This window comes from Falco rusticolus, chromosome 4 (assembly GCF_015220075.1).
Source record: "Falco rusticolus isolate bFalRus1 chromosome 4, bFalRus1.pri, whole genome shotgun sequence".
In the NCBI taxonomy this organism is placed as follows: Eukaryota; Metazoa; Chordata; class Aves; order Falconiformes; family Falconidae; genus Falco; species Falco rusticolus.
Window position 1 is genome coordinate 121,005 of NC_051190.1, and position 23,331 is coordinate 144,335.

Below are 23,331 nucleotides of genomic sequence, written 5' to 3' on the forward strand. Positions count from 1 at the left end.
CCTGGGAAGAAATCCCCTCCCCGGGCTCCTGCACAAGAGCACTCAGGGGCTGCTCTGTGCCTGGCCCCCTGCCTGTGCTCTGCTATGGGAGCCAACTCTTTCAAAGAACTCTTTATTGATACCGAAACATCTGTGTTTTTCCTGGTTGACAAAACCTTCTTGTGTGGTCCTTTAAAAAAATAATCACAACACTATCAAGCCACATCCCGGGCTGGGGACTGCCTGGGGCATCAGAAGCTTTGAGGAGGCTATCGCAAGGAGCATCCTCTCCATCCAGGAAAAAAAAAAAAAAAAAAAAAAAAAGCAGCCCATCAACACAGAGGGAGGGAAAGAGAAGGGGGAGCCCATATTCTACCCGCAAGAAAAAAACCTTGCTGCCGGAGGAAGCAGCGAGAGCCCCACCGTAAAAATTAATTCCAGCTTCTAGTGTAATCTGACAAATGGATTAGCTGGGGAGCAGCCAAGGGCACCAGCTCCTTGCAGGGCTGGCTTCGGGGGTGGGAGAGGGAGGAGGAGAGAACCCCCCATGCACGAAGCCCAAAGCTGGTGGCACCGGACCACTGCTGTGAGGGGCTGAGTGTCACCCTCTGCCCAGCAGACCTCTCACCAGTCAGGATGAGCTCCTGCCAGGGGTGGGGGAAGGTTCCCCACAAGAAAGGAATTTGGAAATGAAACCCACCAGCCTTCCTGTTCCCTTGGGTGGGGACAAAACTACCTTCAGAAGGAGAAAATAAGTGTTGAGCGCTCTGACCAACCCCCAGCACACAGGAGAAGCAAGGAAGTGCTGCTGACTTTGCTCCTGTGTGGGCAAGTGCAGTAGCCTCAGGGCAGGGATCAGCTCCGCGTCCCCCTCCTGGAACAGCCCCCGCTGCTGGTACCGACATCCACAGCCTTGTGCCAAGGCGAACAGCTCGAGGAATCCGTCCTTGTGGTGGCAGCAGCGTCTAGTCCCCCCAGGTGCTCAGTGCTGGCCACAAACAGCAACGAAGCATTGGAATGAGGTAGCCCCCCTGCCTCTGCTGCTGGAGGAGTCCCTGCTCCCCGCCGAGCGTCCCAGCTGTTCGGGGGACACGAGGGGGCTTAGCAGCTCTTCGATGGAGACAGGGCGGGGAAGGGGGGACGGCATTTCGGCTGGTCACAGCTGGGATGGGACATCTTGGAAGGTGATGAGGTTGGACTCCTGGCCAGCACCCTTCCCAGCTGTGCCAGGGTCGGGCAGCAGCGGGCTGTTGGCCTTCACTGCTGCCTCCTCCTCCTCCTCGTCCTCCATGCTAGGCCAGGCTGACTGGTCCTCCACACGCTTCAGTCGCTCGTTCAGGGCCTTCAGGGCCAGTTGCCTGTGGGGCAAGGGCAGATGGGTGGGTTAACCCTGGGTCCAATGGGCAGAGCAAGGGTTAAAAGCTCTGCCCCACGGGGCAACTGTGCAAGCCTTCCCTGCCTTCTTCCCGGCAGGAGAGGGTGGATTCAGCAGTGCTGGGGATGACCCAGAGTGCCTGGGACTGCCTCACAGAAGCCCACTCGTGCTCCCAGACTACAATACACAGAGTTTTCATGCCACGTGGTGCGCTCAGAAGCTATCAGATGGCACACAGACCGCTCCGCTCCGGGAACAGGGGAAGAAAGGCATAAAACAGGGCAAGGGAAAGCAGAGCGCCAATACCTTGTCCAAATCTTCCGGCAGGGAGTCAGGAAGGCTAACGCCAGGCACATGGGAAGGCTGGGGCGCAGGGCTGACTCACTGCCTTCCCCTGCACCAGGATGAATGAGTGCAGGGCTGCCACGAACTGAGCCGGGAGCCTGCACCTCCCCAGGCAGCTGACAACCCCCTTCCTTCTGCAGGGACCCCGAACCCTGCCTGCCCCCTTGCCAGGATCTCTCTGCTCTTCCCCTGCATGTCGACTACCACTCCATGCTGTGAAGTGCAGGACAACATCCCACCAGCCCTCCAAAATGCTCCCCACCCCTTCTGTGGCAGGGAGGGCAGCTCCCAGTAGACCCCTTGGAGAAGGCCCCCCCACAGCACCCTGCACCCAAATCTCCCTGCTCCTCCTTGTCTCGGTTTTAAACCCGACCCTCATTACCCATACTCATGGAAGCAGGGCAAGCGGTACCTCCTCCTCTCGGCGTCCTGAGGGTCTGTCCCCGGCAGGCTTATAGTGATGGATGACGGGGCACCCACGTCGTAGCGTTTGACTGTCTTGCGGCAGACCTTCACCTTCACCAAGATGCCATGCACCAGGTTGGCCACCAGCCCCACCACGGGCTGCAGGATCTCGGGGAAGAAAGTGGCGAAGGCGAAGTGGTCAGACATGTCTCCACGGCCTCTACTGTGCCGCTGGTAGAACCGGAGATAGACCCAGCTGGAGAGGAGCCCGAAGCCATACGAGGCCAGTACATTGCTCTCGATGAGGACAGCAAGCCGCAGCAGAGCCAGGAGAAGGAGCAGGAGCATGGGGACAGCCTTCATTCTGACTTGGGGCACCTTCAGGACGGTGCTGTCCCCCATCGTCTGCTTGAGGGCCACCAAAACTCCCCCGAGGAAGCCCAGCCCGCCGTGGATGCGGACAGCGAACAGGTAGGGGAGGTGGAAGGAGGCCACATAGGTGAGGAAGTAAGCAAGGGCCCCCAGGAGCCCCACCGCGACGTTCACCACCGCGAAGAAGACCAGCAGCTCCAGAGCACCCCAGAGGGGCTCCAGCAGCCGCCCGGCCGCCCCCAGCGTGGCCAGGCTGGCCGCCAGGCCCCAGGCCCGCTCCTCCACCAGCCCGTGCGTCAGCAGTGTCCAGACCCAGAAGTTGGGGGGCAGGAGGTAGCCGGGGGTCACCCCCAGGCCGTAGGCCGTGTCCAGGCCGAAGGAGAGCAGGTAGAGGAGGACGACGGCGGCGCTCAACGACTTCACAACCACGCTGGTGCCGGCCAGCGCCGCCAGGAAGTGCTGCCGGGCCACTGGCAGGTACCGCCGCATCTTCGGCCCCCGCCGGCGGCACGAGGCTGCCCCGCGGGGGCTACAGCGCCCAGCCTCCCCGCGCCAGGGCCACCTCCCCGCACCGAGGCCCGCTCAACCCCCGCCCACGCCCGGGCCCCTCTAGCCGCCGCCGCAGGCCAGGCCGCGCTGGGCGCCGCTGCTGGGCCAGGCCGGGCGCGGACAAACAGCGGCTCTGCGCATGCGCGGGCGGGGCGGGGGCGGCGCCGGCTTCTCCAGGTGGGGCCGGAGTCCCGCCGCAAAGCACGTCGGGACGCGTAGTCCGGCCCCGCGGGGGGCGGCACGGCGGGGAAGCCCGGGCCTCATGGACAGAGGAGCGGGGCTGTGGGGCCACTCGGGGGACAGGCATGGGGTTGTGGGCACAGACGCTGGAGGGAACACTCACACACACACACACACACACACACGACACGGACACGGGTGGGCTGGACACGGGGGGCACTCGGGGACATTGACCCCCCCAGGACAGGGGGACGGGGATGTGGGGACGCGGGCGCAAGAGGACAGAGGCATGGAGGGAGGGCTGTGGCACAGGGGACAGGGACGTGGGGAAGGGGTGACACGGTCCTGCGGGGACAGGCAAGGGGGATGGGGGGGGCTACGTGGGGGGGCTGAGCCCCTGTTGCCCCACAGCCCCCCCTGCGCAGCGGGTGGGTGCCTGTACCCTTGCCTGTGTCCCTGCGCACCAGCCCCCTGGCTGAGGTGCAGGCAGTGGCCCCCCATATCCTGCCAGACCCCCACCCCGTGCTGTGCCCCCCCCCCCGGCCGTGGCCATGTACACGGGCAATGACTCAGCCACCACCTGTGAAGTGAAAATATGAACATTATTTAATAACTGAGTCTCTGTAATAAACCATTTGAAAATATTTTACAAGGAGTCACACGCACGATATCTTACAAATTGTCTTTTTGTTGTTTTTTTAAGTTTTCCAACTCTTCTGTACAAAAAAAAATTAAAACCCAAAGAAATAAAAAATAAATTAAAGAAAATCAATTAAAACCCCAATGCCTTTGAATGAGCAGAGAGAAGCTTTCAGGTGGGGATGGGGCAGGACGCGACCCCGGTGGGATGGGGGGCCTGGGGCCACGCTGCCTCTTCATCTCATTGGTTTTTAACTTAAAATAGACTATATATGTATATATTTATAGGTATGTATAGTGGTGGTTTTCTGGCAGAGCACCTAACTAGACTACAGAAGTACACACACTCCCGGTAACACAGAGCCATCTGTTCAAACACAGTTCCCAGAGACAGTAACCAAACACACACTGAAAAAGCTACAAGCAGAATGACCATTAATTAACCCCAGCACTAATTAGTGCCTGGCACCCTCCCCAGCCCCACCCGGGGTGGCCATGCCGAGGGGGCTCCCCCAGACCCAGTTGATGGGGTGGCTCTGAGCAGGGTCCCCATGGGGGTGAGTGTCCCCGAGGCAGCCCACCCAGGCAGGGGCCCCCTGGCGCTGCCGGGAGCAGTGGGGGCGTGGATGGTGGGTATGGCACCCCCTGCACTGCAGCACCCTGGAGTGTCACGGCTGGGCACCCTGCACTGGGCCCCCCCCAGCCCTGTGGCAGTTCTCCTGGCTGGGGTGGTGGGGTGCAGTGGGGTGCTGTGGCTGAGCAGCTGCTCCATCTCCCTCCTTGGCACCCAGTGTTTTGGCTGGGGGGACGACACCCCCACCTGAGTGCCCTGGGGTGAGCCCCAGCACCCTAGGACACTGCGCTGCCGAGGCACCTCCTGCCCTCCCAGCGCTGGGTGCCCTCATCTGGGACGTCAGCAGCACCCCTGGAAGCAGCTACCCTCGCTGCGGCCGGCCAGCAGCCCCCGTGCTAGTGCCATGAGGGATGGGCATGGGAGCCTGGCATGTCCCTCTGGGGACGTGTGGCAGCTTCTGCTCCACCTCCCGCTCAGGGATGCGAGGCACATCCCGCCGGAGCAGTGCCATGTCCCCTCATGGACAAGCAGCACCGTTTCTTTGGCAGGGCTACCGCGGGGGGGGGGGTGGGTGGGCAAGGGGCGAGGGTGGCTGGGGGCCCGGGCAGGGCTGGGGTGGGCAGGGCAGGATTTCACAGTGATCTGCAGAACGGAAAAGAAACAAAATACATTCCACGCCCCCCCATCCCCCTGCCCCGTTTTTCAACCCAGTATCTGTGCCCAAGGACGCATGGAGGGCTGAGCCCAGTGCAGGTATCAGGGCTCCATCCCACCCCAATCATGGTCAGCAGCTCCCCCCTCCCCCTCCGCCTCTGCCCCTGCCCCCAGGGATTCTGGAGCCACCCACTGCCCTGCATGCCTGCGGGGCCGGGGGGGAGGGGGCCGGTACTCGCTGGAAAAAATAATACTGACCCACATAGTCAAGTCAAGTCCTTTTTTCTTCCCCCCCCCCCCCCCTTTTTTTTTTTTCTATGTGTCCTTGTTGCTGACAATAAACACCGCCGGTCTCCAGGCGAAAATGTTGGAAACTCAATGTATAAAGATCTGCTTTAAAATCTTCAGGCTAAAAAAATAGGCGAGGTGGATGGAGGGGTCGTGGGTAGAGGGTGCTGACACCACTTTCCAAGTCCCAAGCGGCTGGGCGGGCATGACGCTGGGGCACTGACCCGGTCCCCGCTCTGCCGGGGAGCCCCTGCCCACACCCCAACTCTTCTTTGGCTGCGGCCGGTGGGGAGCGTGGGCGGCATCACAGGGGTCCCCAAGGAGGCAGAGGGGACGTTGCTCCACTGGGCCAGGGAGGGGGATGGAGATGGAGCTTGAAAGAAAAGAGAGCTAGTGGGGGTGGCCAGGGGGGCTAAAGGCAGACAGCCGGGGGCAGTGGGTGCTGGCTGGCGCTGGAGTAGAGAAGCAGCAGCTGCAGGGAGAGCAGGACCCCCAGGGAGGGGGCAAAGGAAGCCCCTCGGCCACAGTCTGAGGTATCTTCCTGGGGAAGGGGTCAAAGGGAGAGGGGCCATGGGGCACCCCAGCAGTACCTCGGCACTCCAGGGGCATCCACTGCCCTGGCAGGGGCACCCACCACCCCCCTGCAGCCCTGCTGCACCTCCTGTCCCAGAACCCCAGTAGCAGTGCCCCCCTGGGAGACCCTCCACAGTGCTCCTCTCCCTGGGACCCCCGTGGCTTTGGTCCCCTCCAGGAGGGCACCCACCCCATGGCATTGCTCTGCTAGAGACTCCCCTATGGCTCTGACCTCCCCAGGGGCCACCCCAAAGCTCCTGATCCCATCCAGGTCCTCCCAGGGCACCAAATCCCCATCAGCAGTCTCCCCCCATGGTACTGCACCCCCAGGATCCCCCCACGGTTCTGTTCCCCTCAGGGGGACACCCCACGGGGTCTGTTCCCCTCCGGGGGGTACTCACTCCTCTATTCTCCCAAGGTGGGCACCCCACAGCTCTGCTCCCCTGGGGACCCCCCATGGCTCTGCTCCACTGCCTCAGGGGGAACCCCCTTCCCTCCAACCCACCCCAGGGCCCCCCACAGCTCCACTCCCCCCTTCCCCCCCTGCCCCCCACGTACTGTTGCATTGTAGTCAAAGCAGATGTGGGGGCCTTTCCGGTAGCGGGGCCTGTCCACCAGCTCACACTGGTTGGGGTCCCTCGGGGGGGCTTTGCAGGTCAAGGAAACCAGCAGGGACAGGGTGCCAGGGGCCCATGGGGCACCCCATGTCTACCCCCATCCCCTCTAGCCATGAGCCAGCTCCCTCCACCTTTGCCAGACCCTGCAGCTCCTGGCACCCCTGCCCTGCCCCAGACCCCGCCTGCCCTTCTACCCTTCTGCCACCGTGTCCTGGTGGGATGCAGCCAGGACACCAAAGGATACCTCTTACCTCTGCCTGCAGCAGCTTGATGGACTCGCACTGGCTGCAGAGAGGCTTGTCAGCCACCACAAAGAGCAGGTTGGTGTTGGCCAGCCTCTGTGCGTGGAAAAGCCTGGGGGTGCGATGGTAGCAGGGACCCCAGTTACCCTGTGCCCCGTTTGACCCCCGGCCCCTTTTGCCAGCCCTGCTGGCAGATGGCTCTGGGGAGGCCAAGCCAGCAGGGCATCCCCATCCACAGTCTCATCCCCATCCCTACCCCCAACCCTGTCCCCGTCCCCATCCTTGTCCCCATCTCCATCCTCAACCCCATCCCTGTCCCGAAGCCAAGGGGCTGCCCAGGGAACTGGCACTGATGGACTTTTGGGGCTTGGTCCCACTTGGAGGAGCTCTGGGGACGTCACCATCACCCCACAGCCCACAGGGTTGCTACCACTGCTCTCTGTCCCCACTGCCCAGGTACCACAGCCCCTTGAGCGCTGCACGGCATCTCCCATCGCCCCTAGGCAGGTGGAGGTCCTGGCAAAGGCAGCCTACGGGGTGTCCCCAACCCTGCCAAGGTGGTGGGATGGCAGGGATGGACCCACCTGGAGCAGTTGCCGCAGTCAATGATGGCATTGTAGGTGGCGTTGACAGTGCTGAAGTAGTACTGCGTCTGCTTCATGATGCAGCTTGTCTCCCTGGCCTCCATGCTGTCTCCTGCCACCTCCTCTGTGCCAGCACAGTGCCGTGGGACAAGGGCCATGGACCGCCCCGCCATGTGCCCCCACCACATCCCCTGCCCACCCCCAGCCTGGGGCTCCCAAGGGACTCACCCGTCTGGAACCAGCTGCTGTAGGTGAGGCCATAGAGGAACTGCTGGAAGAGGGACCTGGGGAAGGAGAGCACAGCCACGCTGGCTGTCCCAGCCCCAGGGATGTACTGGTGACACCCCCCAATGGAAACAGCCCCCGGGGAGGGGCTGTGGCAGGACTCACCAGGCTGTGGCTGAAGTCCACCAGGCGAGGTTCAGGAGATCGGCCACAGTGGGCTGTGGGCAAAGAGGGGGGGCAGTGAGCCAGCAGGTCCCTGTATGAGGTGCTGGGGACACACCCATGAGTGTCAGCTCCTGGCCCACCAGGAAGCCACCATCCCCGTGGGTACTCACCACGAAGACGCCACGGGGCGCAGCACCCGTGTTGCTCTGGGCCTCGGGGGCACAGACTGACTGGAAGTCATAGGACTCTTTGCGGGCATAGAAGGAGTTGTTGTAGAGAGCGGACATCAGGTTGGCATCCACTTCACTGAAGAACTTGCCCACCTGGGATTGGGACACCCAGTCTGCACCTAAACGCCACCTCGACTGCAGGTCTCCCCCATAGGGACTTGAGCAGGGCTGTGTCATGCTATCCATGACACGAGCTCAAAAGTCTCAGCTCCCTGCTTGCATCACAGGTTCAGGAGAGCTGCCACCTGGGCACCGCTCACCTGGTACCAGTGGTCCTCCTGGTTGGAGAGCACCAGAAAGCCCCCATCATCGATGAGGACACAGATGAGGTCCTGCAGAAGGAGGGCAGTGTCACCCACCCACTGGCCATGCCCAGACCAAGACAGGACAGGCAGGGCCGGGGTGGGTGATGGGCAGTCAGGCAGGGGGCTGGTATGGTGTCCCCAAGCGTGGGGGCTGCTCAGGAGCATCCTGGTGCTGGAAGCACCCGTGCTGAGAGGGTGCAGGGAACAAGAACCACTGCCCACACTGTGGGGATTAACAGCCCCCTCAGGGGGGTGGCCATGGTCCAGGGCATAACCCCTGGGGCTTCATCCCTGCAAGAGGGGTCGGGGGCTGGCTGAGCTTTGGGATCAGCAGGGGCACAGGGCAGGAGCGCTCACCCAGATGGCACAGGCAGGGTGGGCAAGAGACGGGGACCCTGCCCAGCCATCCCCTGCTCCCCCTGCCTGCTGTTCCCTGCTGCCTCCACCCCTGCCCACCACCCACCTTGTTGTTGGCCTCACAGTCCATCTCGCAGCTGGTCGAGGGGTCGCACTGTCAAGTGAAACCAGGGCAGAGGGACAGGTTAGCAGGAGGACTGTCTTTCCCACCCAGAGTTTTCCTCCTGGACAGGAGGGGACACATGGGGCGGTGTGCCCTGGACAGGGTGACAGGCAGGGCTGTGCAGGAGGTACAAGCCCAGGGGGGCCACAGGCACTGTGTCCCAGCAGTGCTCCCCAGCCACGTCCCCAGCAAGCAGAGCTCCCTTCCTGTCCCTGTCCCCATCCCCATCCCCATCCCCATCCCCATCCCCATCCCCATCCCCATCCCCACACAGTGCCAGCACCACAGGAGCTCCAAGAGACGTACCCGGCGGGCGCCCAGCTGGTCACGGTCTGTCCGGTTGCTTGCCAGCACTTTGAACTTCTCAGCCCAGGCCTCCAAGTCCAGCTTCACCCCCACCACTGGGGCAGCAGGGAGATGGGGTGAGCCCCGGCATTGGGGGGGGACGACGGGGACACCCCCAGCCTGGTGGTGGGGCTCCCAGTCCCCTGCCTACCTGCTGGCTTCAGTGTCTTGCCCCCGATGCTGAGCTCCACAGCGGTGCTCACCAGGATCCCGATGGTGTTGTTCTCCAGGTCCAGCGCCCGGTAGCCGGCTGCAGAGGGCAGGGGTGGCATCAGGGGACATGCGGGACTAGCAGCAGCCTACGCCAGCCCCAGCCACCCCAAGCTGTCACCCACCATCCCGGTAGGGCGGCTTGAAGATGTAGCCTTTGTTGTCCAGGCTCCTCCGGTAGAAGCTGGCGTTGAAGGGCTCTGGTTCCTCCTCCCAGTCATCTGCAGCCCTGGAGGGGAGCAGCCATGGCCAGGACTAACACTTGGCTCTGGTCCCACCAGAGATGGCCCCGCAGGAGCAGACCCCTGTGCGGGGCTGGGCACACACATGACCCCGGACACTCACTTGTTAGGGAAGACGCGGGTGATGCCCCCATCAGTGGCTGCGAAGACAGCCAAGAGGCTGTACCTGCAAGGAGAGGGGGCAGGCACACTGGGTACCAGCGGGGTTTTGCTCTGCTCTTGTCCCTGTCCCCATAGCCCATCCCAATCCCCCTCTGTCCTCAGCCAGCACTGCCCATCCTGGGCCACTTTGCCTTCACCTACGTGTTCAGGTCCTGGTCCTTCCAGACCCGCTCCACCAGCTGCTGTGTGATGCCTGTGTCCAGGATCAGGTTGTGCAGGAGGAAGTTGTCACCTTGGGAGGAAGATGGAAAGGAAGAGGAGGAGGAGGAGGTGAGGGCTGACCCTGTGGGGGCCACCTGTGCCCTCCTGCCCTGCCCTCGCACCCACCCTGTGGTGGCTCCTGGGACCTGAACCCCGACACAGTTCACCCCCTGCCCCATCTCCCCCTGCACCCTTTCCCCCCCAACCCCCCCATCAGCCCCACCACCAGCTGTCCCCAGCTACTCACACTGCTTGGAGTCTGGGGTCACTTTTTCCATGAGGGCAATAAAGTTTTCCAGGAACTCGGTGTTGTTATCCGACAAGTCGAGGTCTTTGCAATACTCTCTGGGGTTTGGGGGACAAGGTTTGTCGTTTGCGAGGATGGAAAAGGCAAGGTCAGTTCTCCCCCAGGGCCGGCAGGGTAGGTGCTGGCCATGCTGTCAGCATGCGGGCTTGCCAGGGGACATGACGGTGGTGACGTGCCACCGCTCCCGTGAGTGTCACCCTGCTGGGGCAGCTGGTTTGTGGGTGTCTCAGCAAACTGCCCAGCACCCAGCCCTCTGCTGCCTGCAGTGCCGCCGGCTTGGCTGTCAAGCCGACCACTGGGTCCGTCACTGCCATGGGCACCAAGATGCTATCACCTCTGCCACGGCCAGGTTTGACGGAACCCAGTTTGCCCAGAGTGGTATAACCCTCAGCTCTGCCTCTCCCCATACTGGTGGGGCTACTGGTGGGACTGGCCACCTCTGCCACTGTACTTACCTGTGGGGTGAGGCAGGTGCCACCATGCCCACCCTGCCCTGCCCCTATGGCACCCCGGGGAGCAGGGGCTCCGCTGCGAGTGTGAGCGGGGGTCTGCCCCAGAGCCCCCACGGCTGCACCAGCAGCACCATGCAGGCACTTGGCAGATGTATCTGTACCCTTTACGTAGATAGTTAGGTGCTGGGTGAGGCCTGGCTGGCAGAGGCAGGTGCTCGCCCGCTGGCATCGCTGGCCCTGAGCCTCTCCTGGGATGGGCACCATGGGAGGTGCCACATCCCCACTCCAGTGTGGGACCACCCTGAGTGCAGAGCCCTAGCCCCGCCGATGCCGGGGACAGCTGTAACCCTGCCGGTCACTGAGTGGCTCTGATCAGGTGGCATGGGTGAGGGCCACCCTAGAGGGCTGAGAGCCCTCCCAGCCTCAGTGGTGTGGCTGCAGGCAGTGCTGGGGGGCTCAGGGCTCCCCTTGCTCACATCCCCTCCGCCAAGCTCCTGACTCTGCCAAAAACCTCATTAAGAGGACAAATGCCGGAGCACAGGGTGGCAGGGAGCATACCCATGGGGCAGCCAAAAGAGCTGGGGCGCCCAGGCCAGCCCGTTCTGGCCCTCTGACCCCTGCTTGGCGGGAGCAGCCACCTAAATATCTACACCAACACGCACAGGTACAGGTACTCACACACCCACAGGGGACGGGGAATATACGGTTTCTGAAAATTTCCAGTGGCCCGTGGGCACAGTAGCACCAACAGCAGATCATACAGTCGCCCTGGGTGCCGGGTGCCACCCCCCGGCACATGGCTCCTCCCTGCTTGCGCCAGGCTGGCACCCACTGCAGGAAGGCTGCTCACGGAGCCGCTTTGGGTGGCACTGAAGGGCTCACCCTGATCTTCAAAGCCTGCTTTTCTCTTCAGCTGGACTGGCCACAGAGCCCCATGCTCGACACTGACTCCATCACCTCAGCCTGGGTGGGGCGCTCGGGGGGCAGACCTGTTCCTTGGCCCTTGGGCTCAGACATCACCTCTGTATCTATTCGCCAAGCGCATTTATGGGCCAATTTTTTAATAACAAGAGTTTTTCTGTTCCTCATTAATACCCTGCTTTGGCTCCCATGTTTCCCAGACCTCATCCTCCTTTCCCTGTGTGTTGCCCGGGGACTAGGTCCGTCCGTCCCCCCCCCCCCCCCCAAAAAGCTGGGGCTGCACAGTAACTGTACATTTTGGGCTGGTTTACCCACTTAGTCTGAGCGAGTGATGGCTGCTGTAGGCAGGGAGGGTAGGGGTTACCCGCAGGTGGCACAGGTGGCTGTGCTGTAGCCTTGACCTGCTGTGGTCCCCAAAAACTGCAACAATAAAACATCTAATAGGGTGTTTAGCTGTTGTAATGATGTATAGGTACACAGGTGATTAGCTGGTAATGTTAATTATGGCTGGTCAGAGTGGTGGGAAGGGCAGGGTGCTGGCAGAGCCACAGGGCTTCCCAAACACCCTGCCGAGGGATGGTCCTTGGTCCCCATGAGGTGACAAAACCAGGTGGCACAACTCTGGGCAGGGTATGTGTCTGTCTGTCCGGGGACCACTACGCTATCCTGTCCCTGTTCACAGCCTGTGGCTGGCAGCCTCCCCAAACCCCCTGGGCATCCTGAATTTGAGCCGAAACCCTACCCTTCCTTCTCCCTATCCCCCCCACAGCCAGCACGACTGTATGATGCCACCGCCAGCCCCTAGCTCGGCAGGGGGATTTTCAGAAACTATACCTATATATGCACGCACAGAGGTCGGGCCGTACCGGGTGCATATATACTGTGCTGGATGCAACTGGGTGGCAGAACGGGGCTGGGGTCCCGGTGGCAGCCCCCCTTGGCTGAGCGGGCACACAACACACACAGCGACAGGGGACAGGGAGGGGGGACAAGGCACGATGAGGCAAGGATGGGGGGGCGATGGGGGGATCGGCAGCGGGGCCTGGGCAGATGCACACCTCGGCAAGCGCACACGCAAAGCTACCTGGGAGCAATGAACACATGTCCCTCCGACTCAAAGCTGTTGGGCAGCAGGTATTCAAAATCTGCAACAGAAAGGGAAGGTTATCCGGCGGGGACAGGGGATGCTGGGGGCCAGGAGGGAGAGAGACGGACAGAGAGAGGGGAGGGAACAAAAAAAAAAGGCATTTGCTGCTCTTGGTAACAAGAGAGGAAGGAAAAGGCCGTTCTGCTGTTGCTGGCACCGCACAGGAAGGAAAGTTATAGCCAAATCAGGAGAGGTTTGCCCATCTCAGCTTGAATTTGCTCGGTCGAGGGCTGGAGGTGGGCAGTTGTGTATGTGCGGCCAGTGGCGTGTACGCAGGGACACACAGACACACACACACACATATATATATGTGCGCACAGGTATATATATATGCATGTTTAGGAGGGCGTGGGGGCGTCTCTCTCTCGGAGGGGCGGTGGTGGGCGAGGGCAGGGAACTGCATGCTGCGCTCCTGGCCAGAGGAGGATCACCAGAACACTTGGTTGTCGGGAGAAAAAAGGAAAAAAAAAAAAAAAAAGAAATTGTCAGGCATCGACATGGCCAAACGGGGAACCTTGCCGAGGACAGTCCAACCAGAGGCTCCTCGCCCAGCAAGTGCCATGCAATGCGCTGCCGGGCTCTGCTGCCAGCCGCCCGTGGTCCCCCTCCCTCCCGGGGCGGTGGGACCCCCCCCGGGGACGGGGGCCCAGGCTCGCCCGCCAGCTCGGCGCCTGGCTCTGCTTGGAGGGGGGGTCGCAGCCCAGCAGGGTTTAGGGTGCCTCTCGGGGAACCCCCCCGGCAGAGGGGCGGCGGATGCGGGGTTCAGCTCGCGGGGGCAAGCCGGGTTAGGGGGTGCGTGAGGGGCGGGTGTCTGTGCTGCGGGACATCCCGGGGCCTCCGCCACCCCCTCGCCCTCCCGCCGGCCCCCGGGGCACTGCAGGACACAGCCAGAGGTTGGACTGTTGCTCTCCGAGGGCTGTAGGCAGGGGCTGGGTACAAGCCAATGAGAGGAGGAGGAGGAGGAGGAGGAGGAAGAGGAGGAGGAGGAAGAGGAGGAGGAGAGGGGTACAGAACACTCGTACTTGGTCCATCAGCATTGCCATCGCAGGGGCGCCGGGAGGAGGCAACTCAAGGCTGATAGAACAGGGCTGAGGGTGACACTGGCACCTCCCCGCTGCGCTGCCCGCCTGGTCCCGTGCCCCCCGTGCCCCCCCCTCGCCTCCGGGGGGTGGGGGGAGCGCGGCGGCGGGGCCCGGCCGTGCCGGGGCGTCCCCCGCCCTCCGCGGGAGCTGGGCCCGGTCCCCGGGGCCCTCCGGCGCTGCGTGCCGCTCTGCTGCGGGGCGGGGGGGCCCACACACGGACGGACACACACGAACACCCCCCGCCTGCCTCGGTGGGACCTGGGGCTCAGACCCGTCCGCTCCCCGGCAGCACGGGCGGCCTCGACGGCACGCCGGGCCCCGGGGCTGCGGGCACGGCCGCCAAGCAGCCGTGGGGGCGGGCAGCGCAGCCCCCCCGGGCTCCGCGGCCCCCGTGCAGCCGGGTGGTCCCCTCCCCACCTCTGCCCGAGGGCTTCTGCCTGGGGGCTTTCCCGTCAGGCCTGTCCCAGAGGGCGGCGGAGGCCGGGGCCACCCCTCCGCCCCCGGCTCCCCCCCGCAGCCCCCCGCTCCCTGCACAGCCCTATCCCTTTCAGGTTGAGTTGTCTTGGGGAGGAGGAAGCGGGGAGCCGGGCCGAGGGGAGAGGGAGCCGGAGGAGGCGAGCGGGGGGGGGGGGCGGGGAGCGAGAGGGCGGGGTGGGGGTTGGGGAGAGCGGGGTATCGAACTAGCTACCGAAACCTGGGGGATCCCAATCGGCAGTTTCACACGAGATCGGCTCGGATCGCATCGAACCGGGTTTGGGAGCGATGCGCGGGGAGGGAGTGGGGGGTCGTTGTGACAAAGCTCTCATGGACAGAACAAGACATGTTGCTTTCAAATAAAGGGGGAACTGGAGGAGAGGAGGAGGAGGAGGAGGAGGGGGGAGGAAGGGCGAGTCGGTGGCGGTTTGCAGGTTCGGCGTGGCAAACGGGCAGGGAGATGGGCAAGCAGGGGGCTGGGGGGGACTGGACACGGGGCGGGGGACGGGGTGGTGAAGGTGAGTGGTCTGAGACTGAAAATACTTGCCCTTCATTTTGTTGTTTGGTACTGTGTGAATCCACCATAGAGAGAAAGCAAGAAAAACAACAAACAAAAAAACAACAAACAAAAAAAAAGGGGGTTGGGTGGAAAGGGGGAAGGGGTGGACAAACAATATTTTATTCAATCGCTGTTTGAATAAAAATATTGTGTATCATAATCATACCAAAAGGAAACTTCTTGCAAAAAACGACATGAAAACAAGAAAAAGAAAAACCCAGTAATGAAAGGAAAAGAAAAGGCCACGGTGAAATAAGAATAAATAATTATAATAAAAAGCAAAGATATAACTATATATATATATATTCAATACTCCAACGGAAAATGAGTCAGTAGCAAACAGTTGCAACAGTCTTGATATCAAAATGTCCTCACTGAGTTAGGGGGCATGCACGGCACGGCGGGTGGAGCCGGGGAGGATGGGGGGCTCCCCCCTCCCAGGGATGCAGACAGCCTGGCCTCGTCCCTTCGGAACGTGGGGCTCCTGCTGATGGATGGAGGGGGTGGCAGGGCCCAGCGCTCGAGCAGGGCTGGGGTCCAGCTGCTGGGGCGGCTAAGGAGGAGAAACAGGAGGAACTGGAGGGGAGAGGGGAAGGGTCCGGTTCTCCCACAGGGGAGAGGGCCCCGGGAGCAGCGTGGACCTGTGGTGTGAAAAAGGCTTGGGGGTCAGGGGAGAGAGAAAGAGAGAGAAAGGGGGGGGGGGGCAGGCTAACACACACGTACACAGATTAATTCCAAATGAAAATCGAAAACAACCAAAACTGAACTCATAAAAAGAATAAATGGCTGAAACCAAACCCAAAGAATCATAATAAACCAAAGGAAATTAAAGAGATCCATGCAAACTTTCCCAGGCTTGCAAATTAACTGGCTGCTACAGCATCATCCCTTGTCCCCAGGAGGCAAACAGGCAGCAGCGCCGGGCAGCACCAGCCTGCAGCCTGGGGCTCGGGTTTTGGGGTGCAAAGTGGGCGGACCAAACCCTGGCACCCCGGGGCACCCCAGGCAGGCAGCTCGCTTTCCCTCTGTGCATTCACCTCTACTCACGCCTCTCTTTTTTGGGTTGTTTTTGGTTTTTTTTTTTTCCCTCTCATAGTGATCCCTATCTCTTTTTGCAAGTTTTTGCTTCGTGTTTCTCCCCCTGACAGCCGCGGGCTGGCGTGGGGGCGAGCAGGGGTGCAAGAGGGTTGCAGGGAAAGCTGGGGGCTACTTACACTTCACTTGCAGAATCTGGTCGCTGAGGTTGGCCTGGATGTAGTAGGTGCTGTAGGGAGGCAGAACCAGACCCAGGCTGCAGAAAGGGAGAGCAGACAGGCAATGTAAGGTTTTACACCCACCCAGACCCCTTGGCCGGCCCCCAGCCCCTGCCTGGCAACCCCCAGCAGCACCCAGCCCTTACTGATGGCAGGCAGCAGCCCCACTGGCTGCCTGCACAGTCCACTGCATCCTTCTCTCCAGGGACTGCACCCAGTGCTGTCCTGGTGGCACCCTGGGATATCCCTAGAGCACCTAGGGTCATCCTGGGGGACCCAGGGCCACCCTTGGAGCACGCAGAACCATTCTGGTGGCACCTAGAGTCATCCTCAGCACACTTACTGCCATGCTGGGGCATCCAGGTTCATCCTGAGAGCACCCAGGGTCATCCTGGGTCACACATGGCCACCTCAGTGGCACCTAGGGTTGTCCCCAGGGCATCCCGGGCCATCCCAGGGGCATTCCCAAACACAGGAGGTGGCAAGCCGGCCCAGCCAGGGCTGAGGTGGGCAGGACGTACCTGCCTGGGAACCAAGGGAGATACACATGGCAGAGGGACATGACATCCCCATAAAGGAGGAAGGTGGGAAGATACACAGCCCTCAAAAGAAGGGACAAAACCCTCCCAGTGAGGAGAGGTGGAAGACAACCACTACACTGGCTGCCGGTGAACCTGGAAAGAGGGATCCATGAGCCAGGAGCCTGGCACACAGGGTGCAGGATGTGGGTGGGAGAGGAGGTGGCAGGAGGTGGTGCTGGGGCTACTGAACCCATAGGACACACTTCCAGAGGGAGCTGGGCTCCTGGGTGCTGGCTGCAGTGGCCTTCGGTGATGGTGGTTGTGCCAGGTGCTGCCCAGGCTAAGTGAGTACCAGTGGGTGAGGGCCAGATTCCTGACCCCTCATCAGATGTCACACCCACACTTGAGTCACCGGGACCTGGACTTGCCCCCTGAGCCACCACCCCAGCTAGCCCTCTCTGCACCTGGCGGCATGGACTGGGCACCCCAGCAAGCATGGCAGCGGTGAAGGCACCCCAAAAAACATGACAGAGGGGTGGCACACCAAACCACACGTGGCAAGAGGAGGGGGGTGACTTTTTTTCTGTTCAGTGCTGGTGGCACCCTGTGCTGGTGGTGTCCCAGGGAACATCCCTGTCGCTGTGTAGAGCCACGGTAGCCCAGCAGCATCTTTCACCCTACAGATCAGCTAGCAGCCCTGGCCACAGCCGTGTTACCCTGTGTCACTGTCCCCTCCTCCACAGTGCTGCCTGGCTCCGGAGGCATGCCACTGTGGGGGACAGGACTGGGGCTGCGCAGGGGACACCTGGCAGCATTGGGAGGTGGCTGTGACCCTTGCCAGCCTCCTGAGCTGGGTGGCCAGGAGGAGGAGGGTACACTGGGCAGCAGGGGTACCACATGGCTCTTCACAGGACAGAGGCAGCATGCGTTGGACAGCACGGACATGATGACGCTGGGGTCTTTTATTACGCATCTGCTGATCCAAACTGGTGCAAACTGGGCGATAAATGGAGAGGGGAACTTTGCTCTCCTCTGCCTCCGAAGCCACTGCTTGTGCTGCAGCATGGGCACACATCCCTCTCACCCACCCCAGAGCAGGCAGAGACCTGTGCAAGCCCCTGGCTGTGCAGACAGGCAGTGGCAGGGTGTCCCTTGTCTGGCACCTCACATGTCAGCCCTGCAGCCTGTCCTGAGCCCTGGGGACCACAGCCCCACACTGCAGTGCCAGCCACTGGCAGACAGCACTTTTGGGAATACCCTCCAGAGCATCACTGGCTGTGTGCAATGATGTGAGGACAGTTTGCAATCCCACAGCCCATGGGATATGTTCCTTATGGCCCTGCAGATCTCTGGAGTTGCAGGCACAGGACCACAGCCCTGTACTGGTGTGGGTCTGGCTGATGCTGGGTGAGCGTGGGTGTGCCAGCAGTGCCGCTCACCTGTAGTTGGTGCTTTTGATGGGGGCCCACGTGTAGGTCCTGAACACCTCGTCGATGTATTGCTGCAGGTCAGAGGGAGCCAGTCAGGCCTCTGTGCTGCCAGGACACTGCTGGTGCAGTGACACAGGATCCCGGCTCCAAGCCCGGTGCTGGACATGGCCCCTCACTCCCCGCTGCCAGGGCTGGGTGCTCAGCATGGTGGCAGTTTGGCCGTGACCCCCTTCCCCTGCAGTGTTACCTCGTCCAGGGACTTGATCAGGGTCTTGATGAACCTCTGCCCGTCATTCCCATCAATCATGCTTCTCCGGATCTGGGGGACATGAAGGAGATGACTGAGGGCCATACAGCCCAGCCACAAGCCTGTGGGCACCCACCCAGTGGGGTGGCACGGGTGATGCACAGGGTGCAGAGGCGAGGGGTGAGCAGCCTGGGGGGCTCATCATGCTGGCACCCAGGGGACAGTGACCCAGTTCCCGTCCCTGCCATGGTTTCATGGGAGTTGTGCTGGGGCCCTTAGGACAAGGCACTCCCCGGGTAGGCTGGAGGAGCTGAGTGCTCTTTGCAACTGCAGGCTGGGGGGCCAGCCTGTACCCCAAAATCTGCCCCTGCATCTGCCCACCTCCTCCTTGTTTTCATCCTCCAGCTCAGCATCCAGGAAGTCCAGCGTCACCGGCTCACGGAAATTGATGATCTGCATGCAGAAAGGGAGAGTCGGGGAAGGGCTCAGGGCTCCTGCAGCTGTCACTGAGTCCAGAAAAACTCATCACAATTCCACCAATTAGCTCCTAACAACCCCAGGAAGCCATGTGTCCCACAGGGTCCAGGTAACCCCCACTGCTGCTGCCCTGACGGGCCCCTCCTCACCTGGGGCTGCAGGTTGGGGTGCAGTAGGACGTAGCCATTCAGGTCGATGGCGAAGACGTAACCGTTTGCCCCCAGCTGCAGGAGGACAGGAGAAGGGATGAGGCTGGCCCAGTGGCTCTGTGACATGCTGTGCTGGAGTGACCGCCCTCACCTCTCCAGGCAGACCTCGCCCCACACCACCCCCAGGGCTTTTCTAGCCATCTATTTCTATTCTTAGGCCAACAGCATCTCTCATCCTGGCTCTGGATCTTCCCTGCTGCCCCTTTCCCCGGGCTGGTAAGGTTTATTCCCTGCTGCCTCTGCAAAGGTTTAATCTCTGCTCTGGGTCCCAGCACATCACCCAGCTACAATCCCTGCCTGCCTGCTTGCCCTGGTCCCTGCCTGCACTCTGCTACTGTCAGTGCTGCTGGAGGTGCTCTGGGGTGCTGTGGGTGCAGCTCAGGGCTCCCCACAGCGCGTTTCCATGCCGGGCTCGGGCAGTGCAGGGCAGGGATGGAGGAGAAGGGGCCCCCACGCACGTTGTATCGCGGTGTCAGCCTCTTGATGTCATTGAGAGCCACATCGATCCCCATCACGCCCAGGATGAGCTGGTTCTGGAAGGAAGCGCAGGGAGGGAGGAAGGTGGGAGCAGGGCTGTCACCTGCCACCACGAGCACGGGGATGGGGAAACAGGGGGATGGACCTCTTCTCCCTCCAGGGATGTGTGGGTTAGATCTGGACACTGCAGGAGCACAGGGTGGGACATGCCAGCCTCCCCAGCAGCCCTCCATGGGACACTGCACCTGCCAGGGACTTGCAGCTGCCAGCTGTCCCCATTGAACTGGGAGAGCTAGCCAAGGCCATTTTGGGTCCCAGGGATGGCAGTCACCCCTGGTCTCACCCCAGGAAGAGGGTGCAGAGCAGGCAGCACCCCAGGGGTGCCAGTGCCCACCCCCCCCCACCCCCCCCACCCCAGCCATGCACCCAGCATCACAGCCATGCACCCAGCATCACGGCACCCTCTCCACCCCTCTGTCCTGGTGCAGCCAGGGCAATGGCAGCCACAGTCTCCTACCTTCCTGTCACTGCTGTCCTCTGTCAGGTTGAACACCGGCAGCGTGCCTGTCACCACCAGGCCCAGCCCCTGCACAAGCACAGAAGGGTATCCCATGGTCCCTTACCAGCCCCAAGACCCAGAGCTGGGGGTGGGCAGCAGAGGGGATTACCCCCTGGAAAGGGAGATGGGGGCACATGCTGTGCGGGACCCTGGGGTTGGCTGTCCTCACCTGCACCCCAAGGCAGGGACCCTAGGGCTGGCATCCCCACCTGTACCCTGGGGCTGTGTGGGACCCTGGGGCTGGTGTCCCCACCTGCACCCCGGGGCCAGGGCTCCTTACCAGGGCATCCTGGTAGACATTGGTCCACTGAACCTGCTTGGCTCGGTTCCCAGCCAGGACCATGGGTCTGCCCAGCACGTCCAGGTACTCCTGCAGGCACACAAGGCAGGGGAAAGCATGACATGGGACAGACGCCTTCCTGCTCCAACCTAGTGACACCCCTGTCCCCACACACGCCCCAGGGATTATTAATAGGGTGCCTGGTGCTGGTCCCCAGCTGCAGGCTGAGCTAGCTAGGGCTAGCTGGCAGCTACCAAACCTGAGGGTAATGGCTCCAGCTGTGAACTGAATGGGTGTATAAGACGGGAACAAGGTGCTGCTCTCCATCAGCTGGGCACGGGCAGGGCATGGGCTCCCCAGGCAGCACCAGCCAGAGCCCCCTGGCTCCAGCCACCCCTGGCGCTGGGCTTGCTCTGTCACACCTGGACCACATCACTGCTGTCTCCCTGGCTGCCACCACTGGCCTTTTGGGATCTTCTCCTGGGGCAGGTTTCCCTTGTCCTGGCTCACCTTGCCAAGGCAGACCTCTGGGTGGGGGGCAGCCTCTGTGCCACAATGCCAGCCCTGCCCCGAGGGGCTGCCCTGCTAGGGGACTCTCATCACCTACCTACCATGGCACCTCGGGGGCATCCAATAAAGAAAAAGGGTAGAAAAGGGGCAGTGGGACAGGGTGGGGGGCATGCATGCCTGGCTCTGCCAAACAGGGTGCTGCTGCGCCTGGCCCTGCCTGCGCTCGCTCTCTGCCCATGCTCAGCTCTGCTCTGTGATGATTAACGCCTGATGTTTCATAATTAGTCACTCAAAAGGCAGCAGGTCCATGGGGAGCTGCAGAAGATGAATTACTTATTTCAACAGCGCAAGGCCTGGCTGAGGGCTCAGCTCCCAAGCTGGCTGCCACGCTGGCTGCCAGTCTTGGGGCTCTCTGCAGTGGGGCAGGGGCTGCTGAGGCGTGCCCCCCGGCAGGGCACCCCAGGAGGGCAGCTCTGCCCGTGGATGCCTGGTGGGCAGCCCCGCCTGCCTGCTGTACCTGCGTGTTGATACGGATGGCGCCGATGGAGGGGATTTCGAAGTAGTAACCTTGGAAAAGAAAGAGAAAGGCAGCTGGAGAGCCGGCTGTCTGCCCGTGCGGCTATCTGGCTGTCCTGCTATCCAGCCTGGCACCTTGCTGGCAGTGGCACGCACCGGAGCCCTCTCAGGTTCCTGGCGAGGGGCCAGCCCAGCAGCCTGCAGCCTCCTGTGCCCACTGGGTGCCAGCCCTGCTCACCTTTGTTGGCGCAGGCCATCCACTGCAGCGGGGTCACATCGTAGTTGTGTTGCCCGACGGAGAAGGTGAAGACCCGCACCTGCAGCAGAGTGTGGCGGTGAGGACCATCTGCTGGACACCCTGGTCTTCCACACCCAGTGCTGCCAGCTGATGGCAACCTCCCTGGTGATAGTGTGGCATTGCCTGCCATGGCCCGCAGCTGTGCTGCTCACGGCCAAGTGCAGGTGGGCAGAAGGCTCCTGTGAATGTTGGCAGCAAGGGAGCCCCTCTCTCCTCACCTGGCCCTGGCCAGTCCTGTCCCCCACCATCACTGCACTGGCCCAAGCCACCTACCCCAGGGGTCCTTAGGCTGGGGCATCACTGCACCCAGAGGGGTCTGTGCTCTCCAAGGGTCCTGCATGGACCAGAACCCCCCCCAACCCACAGGTCTCTGGACAGCAACAGGGACAGTCCAGCTGTTTCGCCTGCCTGCCAGTAGACCTGCCCCCATGCTTGGGGTTTGCTCCCCACGGGGCTGGTGTTCAGGGAGCCCACCAGCCCCATCCCCTCCCCAGCGGCCTGTGGGGCACATGGTCCCATGCTCCCACATGCCAAGGTGGGAGCCAGCTATAAACGGCACTGGTGTGTCAGCCATCCCATTACCAGGGCAGCAGCTCAGTGCAGAAGCAGGCTGTCAGGGAGAGAGGATGGTGAAGAGGCAAATGAGATGGAAGCTGGCAATGGAGCTGGAGCAGCCGTCTCCCTCCCCAGTGAGTGGCCCCAGCTCAGCACACAGCCCCACAGCCCCTCACCGTCTTATTGGGCCAGTTGTACTTCTCAAAGACGTCCTGCACCCGGTCCTCACCGCCATCCGTGAACATCATGATCATCTTGTTGCAGTTGGCACGTGTGATGTTGGACTGCGGGGCAGAAAGACAGTGCCTGAGGCCAGACCCAGAGCGAGCCGTGCCAGGCGCAGGGCTGGATGCAGCCAGGGAGAGCTGGCCCTGAGCCATCTCTTTTCCCAGTCTGTTTCTCCAGGATGAGGGTGGCTGGGATGAAGTTAGAAGGGACACTGTCTGCTTGGGAATGATGTTGTGGCTCTTGCCACTTGGAGCCTAATAGCACCATCCATCTTTATTTTGCCTCTGGCACTGTGTCTGGCTGGATTTAGCCCCCTCCGCCCAGCCCTGCTAGCTTTTAATAACCCAGAAAGGCAGCGGCTCCCGCAAAACCTCAGCTACAGTGTGCTGGGGAGAGGGATGTCCCTCCCAGCACTGCAAAGCAGGACAAGGAGCCCTCTGCATGCCAAAGTGCCAGGAATGGGGCAGCAGCCATATGCTTGGAGCATTCCCATTGCCCACAGCACCCATGGGTGTACTCTCCCTCCCCTAGTCCACAGCCTGGCCCCCAGCTTACATTCTGCAGCTGGTCGAAGGCGTACTCAAAGCCAGCCTTATAGTCGGTTGTGCCCTTGGCCACCATTCCCTGCACGTCCTCCTTGAAGACCTTCTTGTTCCGGATGTTAGCCTGTACCAGGTGCTTGAAGCATGACACCGGCTTTGCCTTCTCATTGAACTGGGAGGCAAAAAGGAGGGGGGCAAGTCACAGAAAGGGGACAGGGGCAGCCCCTGGCAGGCACAAACCACCCGCCACGCTCAGCTTCCATGGGCAGGATGTGGTCGGAGCATCCCGTGTCCCACTTCCCAAGG

At 61.9% G+C, this 23,331-nt stretch overlaps 2 protein-coding genes across 5 annotated transcripts in view; both read right to left on the bottom strand.

Annotated features, from left to right (window-relative positions):
• Positions 1 to 96: 96 nt before the first annotated feature.
• TMEM115 (transmembrane protein 115) lies at positions 97 to 3,134 on the bottom strand. 2 transcript variants are annotated; one of them, XM_037384698.1, is made up of 2 exons: positions 2,082 to 3,134; positions 97 to 1,337 (listed from the first exon to the last, which is right to left on the bottom strand). In XM_037384698.1, exons 1-2 carry the CDS (start codon positions 2,963 to 2,965, stop codon positions 1,136 to 1,138), a joined length of 1,086 nt encoding a protein of 361 aa, XP_037240595.1. In that variant the 5' UTR covers positions 2,966 to 3,134; the 3' UTR covers positions 97 to 1,135. The 2 variants fall into 2 exon arrangements, with proteins under 2 accessions (XP_037240595.1, XP_037240596.1); XM_037384699.1 differs by having other exon boundaries at positions 2,112 to 3,127.
• Positions 3,135 to 3,788: 654 nt separating this feature from the next.
• CACNA2D2 (calcium voltage-gated channel auxiliary subunit alpha2delta 2) overlaps positions 3,789 to 23,331 on the bottom strand; it is a 223,499-nt gene continuing 203,956 nt past the window's right edge. Inside the window, exons 11-39 of one of the 3 annotated variants that reach the window (XM_037384697.1) lie at positions 23,039 to 23,197; positions 22,432 to 22,539; positions 21,641 to 21,719; positions 21,404 to 21,453; positions 20,377 to 20,466; positions 20,055 to 20,123; positions 19,519 to 19,593; positions 19,001 to 19,075; positions 18,756 to 18,827; positions 18,375 to 18,446; positions 18,137 to 18,198; positions 16,138 to 16,214; positions 14,912 to 14,932; positions 12,746 to 12,806; positions 10,229 to 10,326; positions 9,922 to 10,012; positions 9,722 to 9,784; positions 9,502 to 9,605; positions 9,318 to 9,416; positions 9,128 to 9,222; positions 8,765 to 8,812; positions 8,257 to 8,328; positions 7,937 to 8,089; positions 7,767 to 7,819; positions 7,605 to 7,660; positions 7,377 to 7,500; positions 6,795 to 6,904; positions 6,492 to 6,580; positions 3,789 to 5,901 (exon numbers count right to left, since the gene is read on the bottom strand). In XM_037384697.1, the coding sequence (XP_037240594.1) occupies positions 5,773 to 5,901; positions 6,492 to 6,580; positions 6,795 to 6,904; positions 7,377 to 7,500; positions 7,605 to 7,660; positions 7,767 to 7,819; positions 7,937 to 8,089; positions 8,257 to 8,328; positions 8,765 to 8,812; positions 9,128 to 9,222; positions 9,318 to 9,416; positions 9,502 to 9,605; positions 9,722 to 9,784; positions 9,922 to 10,012; positions 10,229 to 10,326; positions 12,746 to 12,806; positions 14,912 to 14,932; positions 16,138 to 16,214; positions 18,137 to 18,198; positions 18,375 to 18,446; positions 18,756 to 18,827; positions 19,001 to 19,075; positions 19,519 to 19,593; positions 20,055 to 20,123; positions 20,377 to 20,466; positions 21,404 to 21,453; positions 21,641 to 21,719; positions 22,432 to 22,539; positions 23,039 to 23,197 (2,454 nt within the window). In that variant the 3' untranslated portion in view covers positions 3,789 to 5,772. The remainder of the gene's footprint in view (positions 5,902 to 6,491; positions 6,581 to 6,794; positions 6,905 to 7,376; positions 7,501 to 7,604; positions 7,661 to 7,766; positions 7,820 to 7,936; positions 8,090 to 8,256; positions 8,329 to 8,764; positions 8,813 to 9,127; positions 9,223 to 9,317; positions 9,417 to 9,501; positions 9,606 to 9,721; positions 9,785 to 9,921; positions 10,013 to 10,228; positions 10,327 to 12,745; positions 12,807 to 14,911; positions 14,933 to 16,137; positions 16,215 to 18,136; positions 18,199 to 18,374; positions 18,447 to 18,755; positions 18,828 to 19,000; positions 19,076 to 19,518; positions 19,594 to 20,054; positions 20,124 to 20,376; positions 20,467 to 21,403; positions 21,454 to 21,640; positions 21,720 to 22,431; positions 22,540 to 23,038; positions 23,198 to 23,331) is intronic. The other 2 variants (XM_037384696.1, XM_037384694.1) reach the window with 2 other exon arrangements.

Bases quoted from the DNA above. Each gene is read 5' to 3' on its own strand.
- TMEM115 (XM_037384698.1), bottom strand. From the start codon at position 2,965: ATGCGGCGGTACCTGCCAGTGGCCCGGCAGCACTTCCTGGCGGCGCTG. The intron at 1,338-2,081 runs GTAATGAGGGTC...CTTGCCCCACAG, and splicing joins CCCTGCTTCCATGAGTATGG to GCAACTGGCCCTGAAGGCCC.